Source organism: Psittacula echo (assembly GCF_963264785.1).
Source record: "Psittacula echo genome assembly, chromosome: 1".
NCBI classification, from domain to species: Eukaryota; Metazoa; Chordata; class Aves; order Psittaciformes; family Psittacidae; genus Psittacula; species Psittacula echo.
In genome coordinates, this window is record NC_137735.1 from 59,459,281 (window position 1) to 59,480,785 (window position 21,505).

The following is a 21,505-nucleotide window of genomic DNA, read 5'->3' on the forward strand; positions in this document are numbered from 1 at the left end:
GGTTGGTCCAGCACTATGGAAGTAACTCCTTATAGACATTTAAAAATGCAGGAGGAAAGTGAACAGAAAAATGGGAAACAACTTCCAGTATAAAAGCTGTTCATTTTACACCAGTCCCTTGAGTATTCCCTGGTTTTGCGATAGTGAATACTGAATTGCAAGCAGAAAGGGTGAATGTTGAACACAGACCAACATTGCTAGAGGTAGATTTTTGCCTCTGTTTCTCAGTATCAGTGTTGTTTATCCAGGCTAAAGCTATTTGCTGGACAAGTTATTGTCTCCAGACCCAGAGCTGAGGTGACAGGATCTTGGCCAGATAGGCGGATCCATTTTTGTTTGTTCCTCTGGGTGAAACACGGTCCTGCCCTGCAACACGTATGCAGCCTTATTACTTTAACATCTTGGAATCAATGGCATGAAATGAGCATTAACCCCTTGTAAACAACAATCCTGCAGTTCTCGCAAACCTCCGGTAAAATGACAGCTCAAGATGGGTTTGATGCATTCCTCAAAGTTGATTTATTGTAAAAGATGTGCTTCTGAGTGAAGGTCTGGCCCCTGAAAAGCAACTGGCATTTTGTCTCTGTTTCAGAGAAATGCACAGAGTTCATTTATCTCATATTTAAAAGATTAAATACATGAATGATTCTCTGCAGGACTGGGATGGGAGATTGCATGCTGCTTCAGGACACAAGCCGTTCAATGGTACTGACTGCATCTAGCAAGGTGAGGTCCCTTTCCTCATTGGGGATGTCTTAAGTGCAGTCTCCTGTGCATTTCCAATAGCAGCTTAGCTGTGTGCTGAAATGCTTTGGCCTCTGCCTATAAAAGAAGTATATAAAGACTCTCCCACATCGCTTACTAGGACTTGGATGGCCAAGGCCCAACTCCACAGTTCTCTGACTGTGTCCTGTATGGGTTGTGCCCAGTGTGGTGGTCCCAGCTAAGAAGAGGAAACCGCTTCCCTTGGCTATTCTGTGGTTTTGGGGAATGCCTTGGGTGGCTGAGGGACCACACTCCACCCGGTAAGGGCACCCCAAAGCACAAGGTCAGACACAGAGTATCTCCATCAGTCCAGGGAGAAAAAACATCTTCCTGCCTCATTTCTTGAAGGATTTTTCTCCATGAGTTGGCTTCTGCCATTCAAGGAAGTGGACACTGGTTTCCCAGCTGGATTCTTCATCTTTCTACCTGTCTGTTTTATATTTTATAAACCTATATAGGGATCATTTTACAATTTCACTTTTATAATCTGCTCCATAAATATTTTATGAGCTGCCTGCCAATCTGCAAGTCATTTTTAAATAAGACATAATGCCTTAAGAATATTTAAAGTCTCGCTTTCTTTCCCTCTGATACTTTTATTGAAAAACACAGAGCTCTGCAATGAAGACATCTGCTTTCTAGATAGAGAAACTGGGACAAATCCACAACAGGAGTAAATGAGTTGAGATTCAGGTGTGCTGCTGAATGACATTAACTCTTTGTCTGAGTGTCTCCAGCTCAGTGGGAGATGAAGCAAGTGTCAGGATCTTTATGCTTTTGCTGTACATGATATAGAAAAGATATAGGAAATCTATGTTTTGTACAATGACAATAAACTAGAGAATGAGTCTTCCATCAGGAGGCTATTGACAAGCAGCATTTCCGATAAATATGAAGAGAAATACACATGCAGAAATTGATTATTTCATAAACAAGTTATGGGTTTTTTTCTTTCCTGAAAATACATTGCAAAGCCACAATATTTAGATACTTTTATCTGCTAGTAAGGTTTGCATCGTGAACCAGGACCGTTAACCTGAAACAGCAGATTTTCATGGTATTTAGCTGGGGAGGAAAGGAAGAAAAATAGTTGTGTGTGTTATTTAAAGCATCTGAAGGTCAAGAAGGGAAGAAGTGTAGTTTAGCCCCAGTCAATGTGTAAATGGCTTGTTTCTCTGGAAGTTTAAGGAAGTGAGTATGTAAAGGGCACAAGTGATTGCAACAGACAGGTTTTGCAGCAAGCTGTTAGCGACACCCAACTGTTGCTTGCTGTTTGCAGTCCACTTACTGCCATTTCACTTCAGTGTCTTGTCAGAGCTTTTTTTAATGATGCTCTGGGGGTCCCAGAGCCTTATTTCATATGCTAATGTGATGTGCTGCTGTATGTGTTACCTAGCTTCAGAAAGAGGGACAGCCAGAGCCAACTGATTCACACCGACTCACTGAGTGTGTCCCTGGGCAGTAAAACATGGGCCATTGTGCATCAAGGTATGCTTGTGCTTGGATCACTGAATGCTAGCAATGGCATGTTCCCCATTTTTCTCTCCTCTCTCTTCATGGTCAAAGAACTAGTAGATGCAGATAGTAAAAAGGATAATGTTAGGAAGCTTATTTATAGGTTAAGTACTCCACATCTGAATAAGTGATAAGGGCATTTGCTCTGAAGAGGCAAATAGAAGCAGTCTTATACATGTGCATTTGGTAGAACGATGAATTGAAACACTTGTGCTTTTTTAAGAGGAGAACTGAGTTATATGCCTCAATCCAGAACAGTACTTCTGTGGAAAATGGATTTAACTTTTCGCAACTTGCAACAGAAAAATCTGGGGCTGCCAGAAGTGGGAATTGATACTAACACTCTAGTTTATACACTTTAAGGGGAGGCAGTATGATGAAGAAGAACCCATTTTCACCCAAGAGTTGTGAATACCAAAACATGCTTTTAAATGACCCTTCCTCCCAGGATCAACGTGTACACTGATGCTTGGGTTTTGAGTTAATTAGGCAGGACCCCACCTTGGGGAAATGGCACTGCCACTGCTAGAGCAAGGCGATGAGCGCTGACATGCAAATAACTGAGCCTCATTGCTGCTGTCATAGGTTTTGCATTCAGAGTGTGGTGATCTCTCCTGCCCTGCATGGATAGATAGCCTGGCTGTTTATCAAGTGCGACCAGTTTGTCTCTCTGCCTGTGTCCTGGGACTGCCTGCCAGCCTCCCTCCTTGTCTTCTGCACCTTGTCTTGATCCATTCCCCTGCATTTGCACAACCTTTGCAGACTCTTTTTTCCTCCTCTCCCCTTGGCATAGGTGTCCCCTTCTCCCCAAGGTAAGTCTAAGTGCCTGCTCCCCTTCCCTGGAGTAATCCAAGGACCTCATGTTGCTTTTCCCCTCCTCTGCCTGCCCAGCTCTGCTGGGGCCAGCCCAGCAGCGGTGCATGCGTCCCATTGTGTTGGGGCTTTTGTTGTAATTGTGATCATTTCACAGATCCAGTGCCAAAATCCTATAGCTGAGAGAATGCTTGGCCCCATGCATCCGAGCAGACAGCAGTTCCTTGTAATAGGACTTCATGCTGAGGTCATGTTTCATGCAGATGCCTATTACTGCCTATTCCTAATTGCAGTTTTGTTTCTGCTAATCGTATGCTCCTCCTTGCTGTGAGTGATGCTGGAGTGCTTGCATCCCCCTATCTCAAAAATCATGGGCAATGGAAAAGAAGACTCAGAGTCTCTCAGCTTCAAGTGGTTTCTTGGTAACCTGAGGCTTTCTTTGAGGTGTGCCAGCTAGCAATCCCACTGTGTGCTAGATGGCTTGTAGGTGTCTATTCCAGGTTTTCCACTCTACCAGGCAATGTCCTTCTGTCTCATGTTAATGCAGTTTGCTTTAAGGTCAGTCCAGTTCCTGTATCCAGTTATCATATCAGGTGCTTGGAAAGACTGGCATATGTATGTGCATTGTACATACCACATACTGTATTCTTAAATGTGCATATATATGTGAGTATATAGCAGTTCTTGCCTATGCAGTTGCCCTGTGGTTTCTTACATGGTAGTCTTAAGTGAAGCAGATCTCAGAAATGCCACCAAAGCGTTCAGTTAATGCTAATGCAATAACATTGCCTAGAGAACCAGTGAGAAGGGTGAAGGATGAGTCAGGGAAGAGCAGCCGAAGGCTAACATGAGGAAGATGCCCTGGGGAAGGTACGACTCTCATATGGCTGTGGTTGCAACTCCATGTCTGGGATTCAGAAGCATCCTTGCAACTGCCTGGTGCTAACATAGGAGAAATCAATCAGGCAGTGACTGCATGTCTTTTTCCATCTTTACTGGTGCTGGGCAGAGGGGATTGCATGAATGGTAGCTTCCCTGCATAGACAGAAGACATGCAGAAAACCCCTTCAAAGCCAGAAATACATAGGAGACCCTTGAAGGCACTGACACAATGGTTTTGGGTTTTTTTGTTTAATAAGCCATTATTTTGCATGTGTTTAAGGTTTTACATGTATAGTATTTACACAGGGCTTTTTCCTAAAGTATCAAAATTTAAATTTCTATGTAAATGGCCAGTGGATGGAGGGGAGCATGCAATGCATTCAACATGGTGCCTGCAAAAAGCTCTGTGGTCCGGTAGATCTTGCTTCTGTGATTCTGATGTTTCATCCCATTCCTCTTCCATTGTCCTTCCTGTCCTTGCCTTCTTGTCTTCTTAATAATAGCTGAATTAGATGTATAGTAGAGTGAAGTGGTTCAGAATCATCTGTGGGATTTGGAAACACAAGTCCAATTGAAAATCAGTGGGCCTTGGGCCCTAAATCCCGTTAGGGAAATTGCAAGTAGTTGATGAGCTAAAACTGGGACAGCAGCAATACAGCTGCTAGAGAGGTTGGGTTCATTGCTGCTCTGGGTTTTTGTGCTTTGTGTGATTTGAAGTAAAGAGCGGGGTTCTGCCATACAAGAGACAAAAACGCTCTTCTGTTTGTTTGTTTTGTTTTGTTTTTTCCAGGAGATGTGGCTATAGCAAGGCTAAACAAGATCCAGAAGAAGAAAAGATGCATTTTCATAATGGCCACAGTGAGTAAAGATCAAACACACACGTATGTGTTTTTGACTGTCAACAGTAGTAAGACATACAACTGAGAGGGTTTTTTTGGTTTGGTTTGGGGTTTTGGGGAGAACTTTTTGTGTTTTGTCTGTTTTAAATTCTGGGTTTGCTGGTAATTCACAGATTTTTTTTTGTTCTGCTATTTAGTAAGTCCACATCTGCCCTTACTCTAAGCTCCATGGAGAACTGAACATTTGAACAGGCCTTATATGTGCCCAGCTATTCACACTTGTACATTTCCAACAGATCTCTCTAGCAAGACATTTTGTTCTGTCCTCTTGTCTTTGCTGTGTGACCCAAGGTGCTATTAATTTTGCCCAGTCAGCACATAACAACTTTACATTTTTCTGGTCTGGACTTGTCAGTCCAGAATACCTGCTTGAAACCCTTACTCCACCCCAGCCAGTCATAAGGATCAAACCCACATTTACTCTTTGCTTTGGATGCCTCTGCAGAGGCATGAGAAGTAATGCCTGCATTTTGCTCCTAGGAAGTTTTCAGAAATGCTGTGTTAATGCCCTTGCATGCAAAAACCTCTGTAGTGATGCTAAAAAGTACAGCTCATGGTTACCTATCCGTCCTTCTGAACACCCAAAGCCAGTGTTTGAAAAGCATTCCTTTGTCTAGTGCTGTGGGATCTGGGGATAGATAACAGCAAGGTGCCTTTTGGGGTGGAAAAGGCAAACGTATCTTGTGAAAGTCAAATTTCCATTAGTGCTATGTAATGAAGGCAGCAGGAAGCAAATCAATTAAAAGCCGCAGTGTAATGTAGCTGTCTCATTAGACTGATGAGCAGTTCTTCATGTGAGTAGCCTTAATGATTGTCAAAATAAACTTATAATATGGATAATGAAAATAGTTCTTTTTCCTCTCATGTCCTGGAGAAAAAGCCTGCTATTGATTATATTTATACTGGTACAACCCACAGGATTTGCACTGCAAATATTCAGTTCATTTAAATCTCAGTAACTCCGTCTGAAATAATGTGGTTGATTGATGAGCTAATCTGTGACTAGTAGGGCATAATTTATTGCAGGTCTCCATCAACCCCCATCCGCTTTGCAAATTGTTCACTTAACTTTTTGCTTTTTGTACTTTTCCTCCTAGCATACCCTTTCCAGATCCAGAAAAGGGTCCTTTTGTACCACACCCTGGATCAGCCCTTTACACAGCATTGAGAGGGAGTCTTAGCTGTGCATCATTCCAGCTCAGCAGTGTCATGTGCTTTTCTAAATACAATGAAGTTACATGTATGTCATATATAAACTGGATGTCATTTTTCAAGAAAGTTATTTGTTTTTTCTATAGAAATAACTTTCCCTGCTGCAGTTTTCCTGCTTTTCCAGCAAAGCAAAGTGCAACAGGCAGGAATATCTATTACCCATCTCTTGTCATGCCATGTGCCATTAATGCTTTTAATTTGTTTTTCCAGTTAAGCTGCCTGGAGTAAGGACCTACATTGACCCCCACACCTATGAGGATCCTAACCAAGCTGTCCATGAGTTTGCTAAGGAAATTGAAGCTTCATGCATAACCATTGAAAGAGTTATTGGAGCTGGTATGGAAATGCATTTCATGAACCTTAGCAGCATAGAGGGTTGGCTTTCTTAACACAAAAGATCAAGGAATGGTCATGAACTACTTGTGCTGTTAGGTACCCTGCAAGTGATGGGGAGTATGTTTCAGCTGAAGTGTGAAACAAAACCTGTCATTATCTGCAGTTTTGAAATTCAGGGACTGAACTGAAAATGGCACAAAATGGTCACATTTGGGCCAAGCTGAGTTATTTTGATGGATGCTAAGGGTTCAGATTCTTTTCACCATTTTAACCTTTTTCTCCCCCCCATTAAGGTCAGTCTCAAAACAACAAGTAAGAATAAGAAGTCATCTACAAAAAAAAACCCAACAAACCAAAGACCAAAGCTTTCAACTTCCTTGGTTTTAAAAGAAGCAACTCCCATTTTCTGTCTAGTTAAGCTGTTTGGACTTGCATCTAACCTTAGGAATATTTTCTATCCTCTGAAATTACGATTTTGGAGGTAATTTACTGTTCACCAGAAAAAAAGAAAAAAAATCTATTTTGGGTCATAAAATCAGAAACAGTTTATAGTCCATAAAAATATGTGTTGCTGTGAAAGGCTAACAGCATTCCATCTATGTAACTTACTAAAGGAAGGTTAAGAAGCAAGTGGCTTGCGTTTTACGCAAGCTGTCTACACAGGGTGATGATATAGGATGTGACAGGACTGTTTCATCTACTAGACAAAATATAAAATTAGGGAAAAACCCCAATAGACTATGGAACATAGTTCTTTAAATATAGGAAAATGACTTTTTTCTTCCTAGTTTGTTTTTTGGGGTTTTTTTTGTGCCTATGAGTTACTTGGCTTGTGGTACACTGACTATTTGAGATGGCGATCACTGTGATGTTCAACTTTCCACATCCGTGACTGTGGAACAGCCCTGCGTGCTTTTGATCAGCTGTCTATAGGGGCTGGGCTGCTTGCTGTAAACAAACACGTGCTGCCCATTCCTTCAATGTGCCATGATCCCATTCTTTCTGATTTTGTTCTGAAGGTGAATTTGGGGAAGTCTGCAGTGGGCGGCTGAAGCTGCAGGGAAAGCGCGAGTTTCCAGTGGCTATCAAAACTCTGAAGGTGGGCTACACGGAGAAACAGAGGCGAGATTTCCTGGGAGAAGCAAGCATCATGGGGCAGTTCGACCACCCCAACATCATCCACCTGGAAGGTGTTGTAACAAAAAGTAGGTAAAAGTTCTGTGGACTGCTGTTCTGGAACTCTGGCTGGTGGGATAGTTGTGTGAGGGAAGTAAGAGTTGGGTACTGTGCCTTTCCTAATTTCAAAAAAAGCAGTGAATTCTTTTTGCCCAAAATGTCATACTCTGTAGGTCCAGACAAGAACAAGTTCCCCAATATTGTAAAGAGGTTTTGTGCCCAAAGGATTTTGGTGTTCCTTCAGCTAGAAGGGATCGATAACAGATAAACTGATAAAAAACGTTAACTCCCTCTGCAGACCTTGCCTCACCTAGGCATGATGCGCATGGCCTAAGAGGCAATCCTTCTTCAAAGGCCCAAAATTAAATGAGACAGAAATAGGAGATGATATGCTTTGCCAGCCTCAGGCAGTGAACAGGTGATGGAGATGGCTGTAAGCCTGGGATGTCTGAATGCAGATGGAGTGTATGACCTGACTGCTGCCTCATAAGTAGCTCAGCAGCACCTACTGCCTGAAAAATGCAAAAGCATTTTGAACGCAGTGATGCTAAGCCACTTGCTAAGTTTTTTGAGAAGGCTTGCTTCTTATTCCTGCCTTTATTTGTTTGCTTTTGAAACCACATGGGCTCCAGGGTGAGCAAAGATGTGCCAAGAAGCAATTTCTCTGGCAGGGAAACGGGGAGGATTTTGCTACCAATAGCCTGGGAGAAGTAAATAAATATATTAAAAAGGAAAACCCACGAATTCCTGATGATTTCCAGCCATCACTTTTTGAGAAACTACTGAAGCAAAGCCCACAGGAGGGTAGTGCTGAGCCTTGTGATCACTCACAGGGCATGTGAGCAAGAACAGAAGTTAGCTGAAGTTTTCCTTTCCAGAAACAAGGAAGAAGAACATCAATGTAGCTGAAGACAACACGACTGTGTAAAACCACAATTAAGGCAGGCTCCTTCTTGGATCTGCTGATGATGCCCATAGTTATAGTTGCTGCCGATGCTGACATACAGATTGTGAGAGGCGTTGAAGGGTTGGGGAAAATGTGAAATGGCTGGCAAAACGTGCAAGTGTGAGAGTTACTAAGGTCTGACTGCTCAGTTAGCAAAATAATCTTCCATAGTTTTTGCAGTCCAGTTCTTCTCTAAATTACTGTATTCATTAAAGATAAGGGCAGAAGAATGTTTTTCCTCTTGCCTTCATGATTGGTAATATCAGAGCTTAGCTACTACCGTTTAGATGCTGTTGTCTGGGGCCATGTGGCTGCGGTTAGTACGTTTGTCATTCATCAGAGGCAGCATCTTCAAAATTTGCTATTTTGCAATCAAAAGCCTTTTCTTGCATTTTTCCTTGAAATTACATTTCCTAAAGCTTTCAAGAAAAAAAAAGAAAAAAATAGCCAAGGTAGGTTTCTCTCCCAAAATTGAATAAATATGAAGATCTCTCAGGGTCTCCATGTGTACCCTCAATGCATAAAAGCTCCCATTTCTAGCCCTGCAGGGATGTGGGATATTGGGCAAGAAGCCAGTGATGATTATACATCCATAAAAGCTGCTGCTGACACAGGCTTGAGTCTTTCTGTCTGCTGAGGCCTCAGGGGATGGGTGGGAATCCCACTTTTAGAGAGGATGTGCCTCCCTAGTGAGGTTTCTTTTACATAATGTGGCTGTCTGTTCCAAAGGCCATGGGAGTTTTGCTTCTAAGTTGGACTTGGGGCAACTGTAGGTTTGGATGCAAGGACACATGTTCACCATGAGCTCCTCATTAGCTGAGTAAATGCTTGTTTACTGCACTCAAAATTTTTTCCATTAGGCATCTGGAGCGTCTTCCCAGTTTTTTTATTTTCTTTTAAAGGGATCAAAACAGCTTTTATGAATCCCAAACTATGCTGCTATCTCCAAGTGTTGTTTAACTTCTTTTTCCCTTCAGTATTTTAGTCATTGGGCTGTTGTAGATTCAGATCTTTAGGGTAAAATGTCTTTGCTGCATCATGATTTACTTTGGAAGTAAATTAAGTTAAATTGAATTAGACCATTTTTAATTCTGAATGAGAATATCCACACAGGGGCTTAATACCATTTAACTAATCTAGTTCAAATGCACACCTTAGTTAATTTGGACTAATCATCTTCATTGTCCCTGTGCAGACAAGCCCTTAGCTATTTCTGCTTTGCAAGGTAACGACAGTCCTGTTTTTATTTGCATCCTTTTGATTGCACTGAATGTGTGTGCATTGTATTAGTATGCTGATATGAATGACATCTACACACATTTTATGGCCCTGTAATGCCAGGAGAGAGCCCTACTGATACTGAGAATCTGCTCAGTGCTTTAGAAGGGCCAATGTTTACTTTTAATTTACTCCATTGAAAAATACTCTATTTGTATCTTTTATTTCCATGCTTTTGGATATGGGGCTAATTTATACCACAATTACTGTCAACCTGCAGCAGTTAGGTAATGAAACATGAGTGCCAGAAATCCTATTTTCTTTTCTCTGATGGCAACCAAAGGCAGGAGTCTGAAGGAGGTCCCCCAGAATGGTCATGTAACAAGATGCTGTCGCACTGCAGTGCTGCAGTGTCAGAGATAAGGGACCTCATGCTACAGTTGAGGATTTGTCGTGGTTTAAGCCCAGCCGGTAACTCAGAACCATGCAGCCGCTTGCTCACTCCCCTTCTTCTTCCACCCACTGCTCCCGGAGGGATGGGGAGAAGAATCGAAAGAATGTAACTCCCACAGGTTGAGATAAGAACAGTCCAGTAACTAATGTATAACACAAACCACTGCTGCTACCACCAATAATAATAATGATAAGGGAAATAACAAGGGAAGTGAATACAACCGCTCACCACCCACCGACTGATACCCAGCCCAACCTGAGCAGTGATCTAGCCCTTCCGGGTAACTGCCCCCAGTTTACGTACTGGGCATGACGTGCTGTGGTATGGAATACCTCTTTGGCTAGTTTGGGTCAGGTGTCCTGTCTCTGCTTCCTTCTGGCTTCTTGTGCCCCTCCTCACTGGCAGAGCATGAGAGGCTGAAAAGTCTTTGATCAGAGTAAACATGACTTAGGAACAACTAAAAACATCAGTGTTACCGGCATTGTTCTCAGGCTAAAGTCAAAAGCACAGCACTGCACCAGCTACTAAGAAAAAAAAAAAAAATGACTGCTACTGCTAAACCCAGGACAGGTTTTCATGTTTAAAAACAAAAAATACAAAAAAATACGGTATTTTCCTTCCCTGTGTAGCTACTGATGTGTTTGCCAGCCTATGGCAACATTACATGAGATCTCTCCTTCCTCATGCATGCAGCCCATGTGCATAGACAGACAGCTGTCATCCTTGAAGATGGGGCCTGTTATTTCTTTTGGGAATTATGGGTATTTTTCATGTCCCCAAGGTGCATTTCTCATATCAAAAGTAATACTTTCAGCAAGCTTAGAAGCTCAGGCAGAAACAGTGATACTAGCTTAAAAGAACTGAAGCAGCTCAGGTCCCTCATGCTGCAAAAATAGTATCTGCACAATGAGTGTTTTGATTGACAAGTTTACAATTACCTTTATTATGTGGATAATTAAGCAGTAAATTAGGCAAATAGTTAAGATAACAGGAAAGTGGGAAGATTAAGATCAATCTAAATGGTAGAACATGTGCCGATTTTTAGGAGCATTTACCTTCATGTGCATGTTATGACACACAGCAGTTCTTGTTGATCATTTCTATGAAAAACATTTATAATGCACTTTACAAATAATTGACAGTTCCTCTTTTGTCTGTGCTTCATGCTAGCTAATAGAAATTGATTTAAATAAAAAATAATTTACGTGTTCTTATAAGATTTCCTTGAATTTACAAGGGCTGGAGCACACCACATTAATTATTGCTATGTCATTGTGGCAAGCTAGCGAGAAATTAGATATAAAATCTGAGCAAAAACTATATAAAATTACCATTAAAATGACTCGGGGATGGAAATTAATCAAATGGATTTGGAAAAACATTATTATTCCTGTCAACAATAGGAGACCAGGTCTTTTGTTAAGAACTTTGATTTCCACTCAACTCATTCCATACTTAACTTGCTTTTGTTCTGCAGCATAAATATTCCTATTCTTTCTTCCAGATGTGTTTACAAGGATAGTCACATGGGATTACTTGAATTACAAGGGATGTAATACCATTCTGTCCTGGTCTTAGTTTTGGTGGTTACCAAGCTCACACAGATACTTCAGATTATCCTTGTAACCTCTTCCTCAAACATTGCCTATAAGCTTTAGGGCTTGGTACCCCACATATAATACAGGATTTCTTTTTCATCCCCTACTCCTCGGTTCCTCTATGTCTATATATATTATGGCAAAACCTATTTTTATCCTGCTGGGACAGCAGTGTCTCAGGGTAGATTTACTGTTGCATGGCTGTATATTCACATTCAGATGCATTATGAAAAGACTTTATTATTGTTCATGTTATTTTAAATAAAATGCTGACAAACTCATGCACTTTTTTTTCCAGGCAAACCAGTAATGATAGTAACTGAATACATGGAGAATGGTTCTCTGGATACATTTTTAAAGGTAATCCTTAGATCCTTTTTCCAGGGGGACCTTGGTTATTGTTTGGGTTCTTTGCAGATAGTTAATATCAATGAAAATGTTTGCTAGGTGGTGGTCCAACTGTTGATGCTGTCTGGAGGCAGGAGTAGCTTGGTTGCCTGATCTACATTTATACAGCATCATGAAGGACCTGGTGTGTACATTGATACAAACAGATAAGAATAAATTGGAGGATGTTTATTTTAGAAGGCAGTCTACTGCATGGAAATGATTAACTTATCCTGCAAAATTTGGTGTGTTTCAAGAGCACATCCACACTACATCATGGCAAACCCCAGACTTGTCAGAGTTTTTCCATGAAACATAAGAGCTAGCGAAGGGAGGATAGGGGAAGTGGTTAGAAATGTGGTGCGGCAACATGGGGAAGAGCCCCTAATACCAGATATTCGCACATGGACTTCTGCGGGTAGGATTTCTATGCAACTTGGTGCCATTCAATTGACTGACTTGGAGATAGCCCACTCCTCTGCCTTTATACTCATAACTACATGTGTTCACTCGCAGTCACCGTCTCTTTATCACTCACCAGTAGAAATAGCTTGCTCCTTGATCTCCAGTTAAAAGAACTACATTTCATTAGCTTTGTTTCTAGAGATCCTAATCCAAACAGTAGAAACTTTGAAAAGCTTCATGGTCAGAGCATAAGAGTAATGAATTATTAATTTCCCTGTTTTTCTTCCCTGGAGACTTGCCTTTGCAGTTTATTCATGCACACACAATGCTGAGGGTGCAGAGACTCTCACCTGATCAAATGTCTCCTTCCTTGTGCAGAAGAACGATGGGCAGTTCACGGTCATTCAGCTGGTTGGGATGCTGCGAGGCATTGCATCAGGAATGAAGTACCTCTCTGACATGGGTTATGTACACAGAGATCTGGCTGCCAGAAATATTCTAATCAACAGCAACTTAGTCTGCAAGGTGTCAGACTTTGGCCTCTCCAGAGTCCTAGAAGATGATCCCGAAGCAGCGTACACTACCAGGGTGAGTTATGAGCTCAAGAAAATGATTGAGAGCAAGTAAAATGCATTCCTGCCAAATTTTGGTGTTCAGGCTCTCTAGCAAGGAGGTTTCTACAAATCCAGAACCCTTAAACTGTGCACAAGGGTTTGGCCAGATATTACCAGTTAATCGTTGTCAGACTAATTTTGCAAATGCCTGTAACTTCGTAGTGGAGGTGGCCAAATAAGGCAGAACTTAACTAATAACTTTATGTTAACTAAGTTCATGTTGGGCACCTGAGTTGAATAGCAAACTTTGCAAAGGTGCCAGGCTTCCTTCTGTCCTCTTTAGTGAATACCAAAGGGAGGAAAGAGCAAGAGTAAGTGTTTTGCTTGGGCACCCATTCAAGGATGTAAGCCACAGTCTTCTTGACAATTTGACCCTTTTGAAACTTTGGTGAGCATGTAATATCATTGCAAGTGATGCACATGGTCTATAACATTACTCTGTTGTAGGTAATATCCCCCAATGTGAGAAAGAGCTGCTTCAGCCTCAGTGCTCTGCCCTTTCCATCCTTTATTCATCCTTTCATGGCATCAGCCCACCTATCCCAGTGCAAGGCCACATGGCCCCAGCACCATGGAGAGGGGGTGGGCAGGATCCATCCTCAGCAGGGTAGGGTTGGAGAGAGCTTCCAGTGTTCATGGCAGTGATTGGCACACCCGGACGTGTCCTGTTAGCCTGCTATTCCAAGGGTATTATTTAACAGGTAGTGGGATCTCTGGGTCACATTCCCAGTTCCTGTGGAGATCTGGGAAAGGTCTTTCAGCTCTTGGCAGTCACAGCCCCACAATGCGACTCAGTGCATGACTGGACTGGAGTTTCCCTGCAGGCTGAAGGGCTCTTGGCCAGCCCTGCTGTGATTCCAATGTACTGCCATGTGCTAATAGGCACTGCTGAGAATCTGGCCCATCACTTAAGGCATGTGCTGATAGGGGTGTGAATAAATAATTATTGGAAGAAGGGACTTTTTAAAATTTACTTTGAAAATGTATTCCAAATTCTGCCTTTTTCCAATAACAAACACTGTTAGGGGGCATTCAGGGAGACCTTCCAATACTTAGCTCAACACTGAAAGGGATGAACTTCACAGTAAAATATATTTTTAAATAAATCAAGGCAGACAACTCTTTAAACCCAATGAGAAAAGTATTCCTTAATCCAAACTTCCCTCTTCCTCCCCTCTTCCTTCTCAGAGCTGGTCTGAAGCTTGATTTCTAAAATGGTAGAAAGGGGAAAAAGAAACAGCAAAGTGCATTTGACAGCTGTGGCATCACTTTCAGTCCCACAGCAGAGGCCAGCCGACTGCTCTTTGCACACACAGGTTTCTGTGGTGGCTACACAGCTTTCTCTGCAGGATCAGGACCGCATTAAAAAGAAGACATTATTTCAGCAGCAATTTGCATGAATCCTGCATTAGATCAAAGGCTTCCTGAGCTTCAGAGCTGTCTGTTCCTCCCTGGCTCGCTCTCAGAAATGGAGGAACTGTATTCCCCTACCAACCCGCGCAACATAATTGAGATGTTGATCCTATACATGTCCCAGCATTCAAACAGTATTCAAACAACAAACCTTCAGGACAGCCAATTAGTAGGCAGCCTACAAATGCTTATGGGCTGAGATAATGTGGAAAAGGGCCCCATGCTGTCAAACAGATTTACTTTAAAATTCGATGTCTCTTTCTAGAGAGAAAATAACATCCCTTGATGCTCTAGGAAATGCTGTTTCGTCCTCCTTTGCATGTTCTCTGCCCTCCTCTGCAATCTGGTTTTGTTTGATTTGAGGTTTTTTTTTCCTTTTCTTTTGCTTCTAGGGAGGGAAGATCCCCATCCGATGGACAGCACCCGAAGCGATTGCCTTCCGCAAATTCACATCAGCCAGTGACGTCTGGAGCTACGGCATCGTGATGTGGGAAGTGATGTCCTACGGCGAGAGGCCTTACTGGGAAATGACAAACCAAGATGTAAGCATGTGTGACATCTGCCGCGTGCTGGGACTTTGAGGGCTTTGGTGTTCATTTTGCAATCAGAGAGGCAGGATAGGGACAAGAGGAGGAGAGCTGCTGTAAAAATGGCTTTGCTCCCCTATGCCTGACAAAAATGTTCTTCCCGTTTGGTGCTCTATTTTGCAGCAGCAGCAGCAGAGAACCGACTGTGTGCAGAGGGAAATGTGTCTGCACAGAGGCAAGCCTGCTTCCCCCAGCAGACTGCTGGAGCTTCACTAATGCTGTTAGAGCTGGAGCCTGTCCCTCTTCTGCTTAATGACAAAGATTGCCAGGGGATAGATACTGATAAACTGGCAGCATTTCAATTGTGTGTTCAAACCCCTGCTGCCGCGTAAAGCAGAAACTCAGGGGAGTCATGGTAAGGGCTTTGTTTCTCTGCACAAAAGCTGGGTGATTTGATCTAGTGACAGCAGTCCAGAGAGCTTTCTTGGTTGCCCTTGCGTTGCTGATCTCAAGAGAATAGTTTTGCTTGTGTTGTGAACATCTTGTAAGTCTGTGCTAATGCAAGCTCTTAATGCTTTCTTTGTACAGCACCCTCAAGTTCCTTTCCTCCTGTGCCCCTGCTTTCTTGAGCCTCTGACCTCAAGGCCACCCTCTGAAGCATTCTCCAGACAGGGAGATGCCTGGAGACGCTGTCTTCCTCCTGTCACAGCTCTGATCCCAGCCTGTGTATGGATCTCTTGATCCTGCTGCAGGGCTAAATCCTACCCTGAGCTCATCATAAACATCTCTCCTTGTCTAAGGCTAAAAAAAATTAAGCCTGGGGTTGCCAGATTTTCTGTGCCTCACCTTCCTCTTCATATCTCTGAGAACCATGATGTGCTTGAGGTAGGGATCACCATAAAACATGTGGGGCCACCCAAAGCAGCTTTCTGATGTGGAGGACAATGCAACCCCTGTGTGTGGAAATGAGTCATTCCTCATACCTTCCACTTCATTTCTGCAGCCATGCTGCCTGTGGAGGTGCTGCTGCCAGCTAGGCAAAGCAAGCAGGTCCTTGTTCCACCATGGTTTCCTCTGGTCACAACACCTGATATTTCATCCTTTTTTTGAGCAGCATCCCTGTGAGTTTCTGTCATTTCACTGGCAGCAAAGGCTCTGGCTGAGCATTCTGTTTCTCCTGTGGTTTCTCTGCAGGCTTTTGCTATCAGTGGATGTTACTACCGTTACTACCTGTCATGCCAAGCTGCTGTCTCATCTCACTTTGAGTCCAGGCATGGAAATGAGTGGTACCTTTGAGACGGTCACGCCATGCTTCTTGCCAGGGAGATGAGCTCGTTGTTTGGCATGAATGCCCCACCACTCCTGCATTGCCGAAGCTGTCACGTTTGCAGGGAGTTTGGTAAAGCATCATGTATTTACATAGGGATTTATCTCAGTCAAATATGGAGACTTTTTTCCATAGCCTGTGTGGAGAATGCAGCAATTGAGAGCCAAGCTTTTTTTGTCACACTGAGCCCTGTAACTATCTTTAATGCTGATGCCTCAGCATAGCACAGATGTTGTTCAGTAAATGCCAGGCTAAGATTCAAGCTGGTGCCAGTAAAATAAGGCCCTGTGGCCAGGGAAGTCCCATGTCTGGATCATACTGCTATGAATACCCACACTTTGCAGAACTGTTCTGAAAAGCCCAAATGCCTCCATGCACTGTGAGGCACGATGAGTTTCACGCTTGCCTGAAGGGAGGTGGATGGGGGATTGGTTTCTTTAGCAGTGGAAAGCAGAAGACTGGTGAAATGTTTATGAGCATCAGTTCTGCTCAGGTTTTGCTTGGGTTACCTCTGCCTCTGAAGGTGGCAAGTGCCTGGATGCTGGAGGCTTATGCAGCTTGATTCAGTGCTGTGGCATGTTTCTCATGTGATTTATGCCTTCCTCTTCCATCTTCTGAAGGCTGCCTCTTCTTTCCTCCCCTGCTTGTCTTGTCAGAAGAATCAGTGGTGTTAGATACAGCTTTAGTTTTTCATACGGAGGACATGGGGTCTCTACTCACATGAATTTCAGACTTCATTGCACAAGAGTTTCTTGTTGCATGGGTTGTAATTAAAGCACATTGTTTGCAAGCACAGTTAGTAATGAGCAAAATGATTCTCACCGTGTTACAGCTGGATTGCTTTAAAGGAGATGCAGTGCTGTAGGGCAGGCAGCATTGTTACTGCAAAGGCTACAAACCATGGTTTAGAGTCGTGCTAGTTTCTAAATGACTTTCTAAATATATGCTTTGACTTGACCACAAGATAAGGCTTTGATGCAGGAAATGTTGGGAGGAATTTTGTGGCGTGTTACACAGGTTGCTAAGCTAAATGATCACAGTGGTTGCTTTTTAGTATTCACACTGGTAGTTTTATGAAAACAGAGCTAGAAGTGTTGCTTTGATTTACTGGAATAGACTATTCCAAATCATCCTCTCCCAAGCACCCAGTTCAGTGACCCCAATCCATAAGTGAGTAGTGTGTTTGTCCAGAAGAAGAACAGGGACAAAAATGCCTCCTTGGGTGCAAATTTTAGCTCTTCAAGTCTTGCAAAGCAGTACACACTGATGAATGGAACAGCGAATGTGCCATTTTCTTATTTTCTAACTATTGTGGCGGCTACAAGTGACTTGGTCCCTGTTGCTTCATTCCTTTGCTCCTTTTAATGCCAGACCCCCAAGGCACCTTCAGATGCAAGAGTCTATTTCAGCATCCTAGCTCCTCACAGTATCTTGATGCCATTTACATTGTATCGCTAGAACAAACGACATCCTGTAAATCGAGTTAAAGACATTGATTGTGATGTTACTTACTGCCAGGAATATCAAACATGCATAACCCCACTGCAGATGTAGTTCAGATATTCTGAGCTGGTGCCAGATGGTCTGCTCCCTGTCTTGCTACTATTTTCTTTCTGCTACACCTGGAAGATGAGCCGTTATTGCTATAAATACAGATGTGGACACAGCAAATAATATTCTTGTGGCTGTGCCACACTGAGACTTTTTTTAATAGGGCAGCTGCAAATCTAGTATCAGGGACTAGCTGAAAAGCATGATGTGAAGAACAGACAGTGCAGACAGCATAGTATGGTGGGGCTGGTTTTTGATGTTGCGAGCAAAAGCCAGGTCATTGAAGAGATTGCTTTGCAAGCACAGGTTGAGTAGAGAGCAGTGCAACTGCTCTACTGAGAGATGAAATCTTAAATGGGCACAAAAGCACTGCAGGTCTTGTGGGCCAGATCTTCAGATGTGCGCACTGCATTTGGAGAAGATTGCAAAGCCTCGCCTACTTCTCTACTACATACATCCTTAGGGAGTTTGAGGTTCCTGCTGCTGCTGCTCAGCCAGCCCAGCTCATTCCTGAGACTCTCCCACTTGGCAAAAAGCTGTGTGGTGGAGGATAATTTAAAAGTGATACATGTGGTCCTGAATTTCCAAGCCTTCTGAAATGCAGTGAGAGCTTGAAGCAGCTTTTTCCTGTACTGCACGTATAGAGACTAAAGATCAAGAAAACAACTTCCATGCTAACCACAGCACCTTCTTTTTGAACATAGGATGTTTTCAAATCATGAGATTGTGCCTAGAATGAGTAGTATCTGATGTAGCTCTTGGAGTCCAGCAGTCAAGCTCTGTGGTTTTCCACATTGCAAATAGCTGCTTCCAGATCCTTTTGGACAAGGAATCTTAGGAGTAGAGGGTGTGAAGATGGGCTGCCGAGACTCTCTTGGCATGAGCACAGACCCCTGCGTCTTGAAACACAAGCTGTGTTCTCCTGAAAGTTGTAATGGTACTAAATGAGAACTGCTGAGCTTGAAGCCCTGCTGTAAATCTGCCCCAAACTGGGGAAAACAAGTCGCTTTCTTCAATTCTCCCCTCATTTATCCATTTCTGCCTTTCAAGAGGGATGGCAGCACATGTGCATACCACTTGCTTAAGATATACAACCAGAGAAGGTTTGTATTTGAAATCAGCGCAACAACCCTCCCGTGGTTTTAATTTATATACTTTTGGGCTGACATTTTAAATTCCTGGCAGAAATGTGGCCACACTAAGAAACAGCTAGACCCAGACAGTATTGAATGATATATGAGATGGTTATTCTGCCTCTGCCTTGAATCCATCCATCAATTAGCATTCAAAGTCTCTTTTGAAATGCAGTCAGACTTTTATTACTGTAATACAAATTTGTGGTCTAGCACATGCTTTTTCATTTAGAAAGAAGCCAACATCTAAATAAATAAAATCACTGTACTTCAAGAAGATGCCAGAAAGCCCTGTAGGCTGCTTTTCATGGCCTTAGGATAGGCTCTGGGAATTTCCTGGTATATAACCTACAGCCTTCAGCTGAGCTTTGAACAAGTGAGACATGGTAATCTGCCCTCCCAGTTGCAGCAGTGCTGTGGCTTTCTAGATTCATTTTGCAGTGACCAAAACCTAATTTATTCAACCCATTTCATAGACAGTATGAAAGACAGTGAAGTTTTCTGGGTTTGCCTCTTGTGTGCGGAGCTGGGGAGTTGTGGGATTTTACTTGAGCATATTGCTGGTCCCAGAGTTCTCTGTTTAAGTCAGTTTGCATTTGGGGAAAAGACGAGAGGAAGAAAAGCAAGCCATCAGCCTTGTGTTTTGTCTCCCGTAGGTGATTAAAGCCGTGGAGGAAGGCTATCGCCTGCCAAGTCCCATGGACTGCCCTGCTGCTCTCTACCAGCTAATGCTTGACTGCTGGCAGAAGGACCGCAACAGCAGGCCCAAGTTTGACGAAATTGTCAGCATGTTGGACAAGCTCATCCGTAACCCAAGCAGCTTGAAGACATTGGTTAATGCATCGAGCAGGTACAAATTCGGGCCAAAGCCATTTCTCAGAGTGAGATTCTTGTCTGAATACCTGCCCCTGGGGTTGAGTTACCACTTATTATTTAGCCTCTGTGTGTCTGCAGGTGGATGTTACTCCAGTTTAATTATGTCTAGGGGATTTTTCCCAAATATACTTCTTCTGTTGAAATTGGCAGGCAGGTGAGCAATTCACCTACTGTCTAAATGCAGTGCTGCTGCCACAAAGAAAATTACTGTGACCTGTCTTTCAGAAACATGAGTTTCAGTGGTATTTATAGTGCTATAATAAAGCTACCTGTGCTCTATCACAAGATTAGAGAGGGCAAGACTTAAGTGCAAGAAGCAGGTAGTAAACACTGCTCAACTTATTTGCCTGTTGACTTCATATTAGTGATACAAATGAAGAGCATCTCTTGGGGAAAGTCTTAGACTATGCAGAGTTCACAGATGTCGGTGACACCAAGCTATATGGTACAGTCCTCATGCTGGAGGGAAGGGATGCCATCCAGAGGGACCTTCAGAGGTCCCAATGCCAGCTTCAGGAAGCTCAGCAAGGCCAAGTGCAAGGTCCTGCACCTGGTTCCAGAGCAATCCCAAGCATAGACACAGGCTGGGCAGAGAATGATTTGAAAGCATCCCTGAAGAGAAAGACTTGGAGTTTTGCTTGACAAGAAGCTCAACATGAGCCAACAGTGTGTACTTGCAGCCCAAAAACCCGAATATATCCTGGGCTGCATCAAAACAAGTGTGACCATCAGATCGAGGGAGGTGATCCTGCCCCTCTACTGGGCTCTCCTGAGACCCCACCTGCAGTACTGCATCCATCTCAGGGGCCCCCAACATAAGGAGAACATGGACACGCTTGAGCGAGTCCAGAGGAGGGCCACAAAAACAGATCAGAGGGCTGGAGCTCCTCCTGTTGAAGACAAGCTGAGAGAGTTGGATAGCAGCCTTCCAGTACTTAAAAAGAGCCTATAAGAAAGCTGGAAATCTGCCCTTTTTACAAGGGCATGTGGTGATAGACAAGGGGTAATGGCTTTAAAATGAAAGATTTAGGTCAGGTATTAGGAAGAAATTCTTCACTGTGAGGGTGCTGAGGCACTGGAACAGGTTGCCCAAAGAAGCTGTAGCTGCCCCATCCCTGGTTCCCCTTTCAAGGCCAGATTGGACGGAGCTTTGAGCAACTTAATCTCGTGGCAGGTGTCTCTTCCTGAGGCAGGGGGTTGGAACTAGATGATCTTTAACATCCCTTCCAACTCAGACAATTCTATTCTATGTCCAAGATTCTATGTTCAAGTACATTCTCCCACAACCATTCCTAGGCATTCTAGCCACCACTGCCGGTTGTGATAGTCTTGTTAATCAAAAGAGGATCTCTGCATTCCCAAAGTTCTACACAAACTATTTACTAAAGCCATATTAAGTTAATAGAAGAGCAGGTGCACAATTAAACATGAATATGAATAGCTACATGGCTACAATGA

The 21,505-nt window shown here is 43.1% G+C and overlaps 1 protein-coding gene across 5 annotated transcripts in view; it reads left to right on the top strand.

Moving 5' to 3' along the window:
- Positions 1-21,505, top strand: part of EPHA5 (EPH receptor A5) — a gene marked incomplete at both ends in the record, with an annotated part of 202,842 nt that overhangs the window by 170,232 nt on the left and 11,105 nt on the right. For all 5 annotated transcript variants that reach the window (XM_080621607.1, XM_080621606.1, XM_080621609.1 and 2 more), the window contains 7 exons: positions 4,766-4,833; positions 6,297-6,422; positions 7,442-7,627; positions 12,113-12,174; positions 12,985-13,194; positions 15,026-15,175; positions 19,828-20,021. In XM_080621607.1, the coding sequence (XP_080477733.1) occupies positions 4,766-4,833; positions 6,297-6,422; positions 7,442-7,627; positions 12,113-12,174; positions 12,985-13,194; positions 15,026-15,175; positions 19,828-20,021 (996 nt within the window). The remainder of the gene's footprint in view (positions 1-4,765; positions 4,834-6,296; positions 6,423-7,441; positions 7,628-12,112; positions 12,175-12,984; positions 13,195-15,025; positions 15,176-19,827; positions 20,022-21,505) is intronic.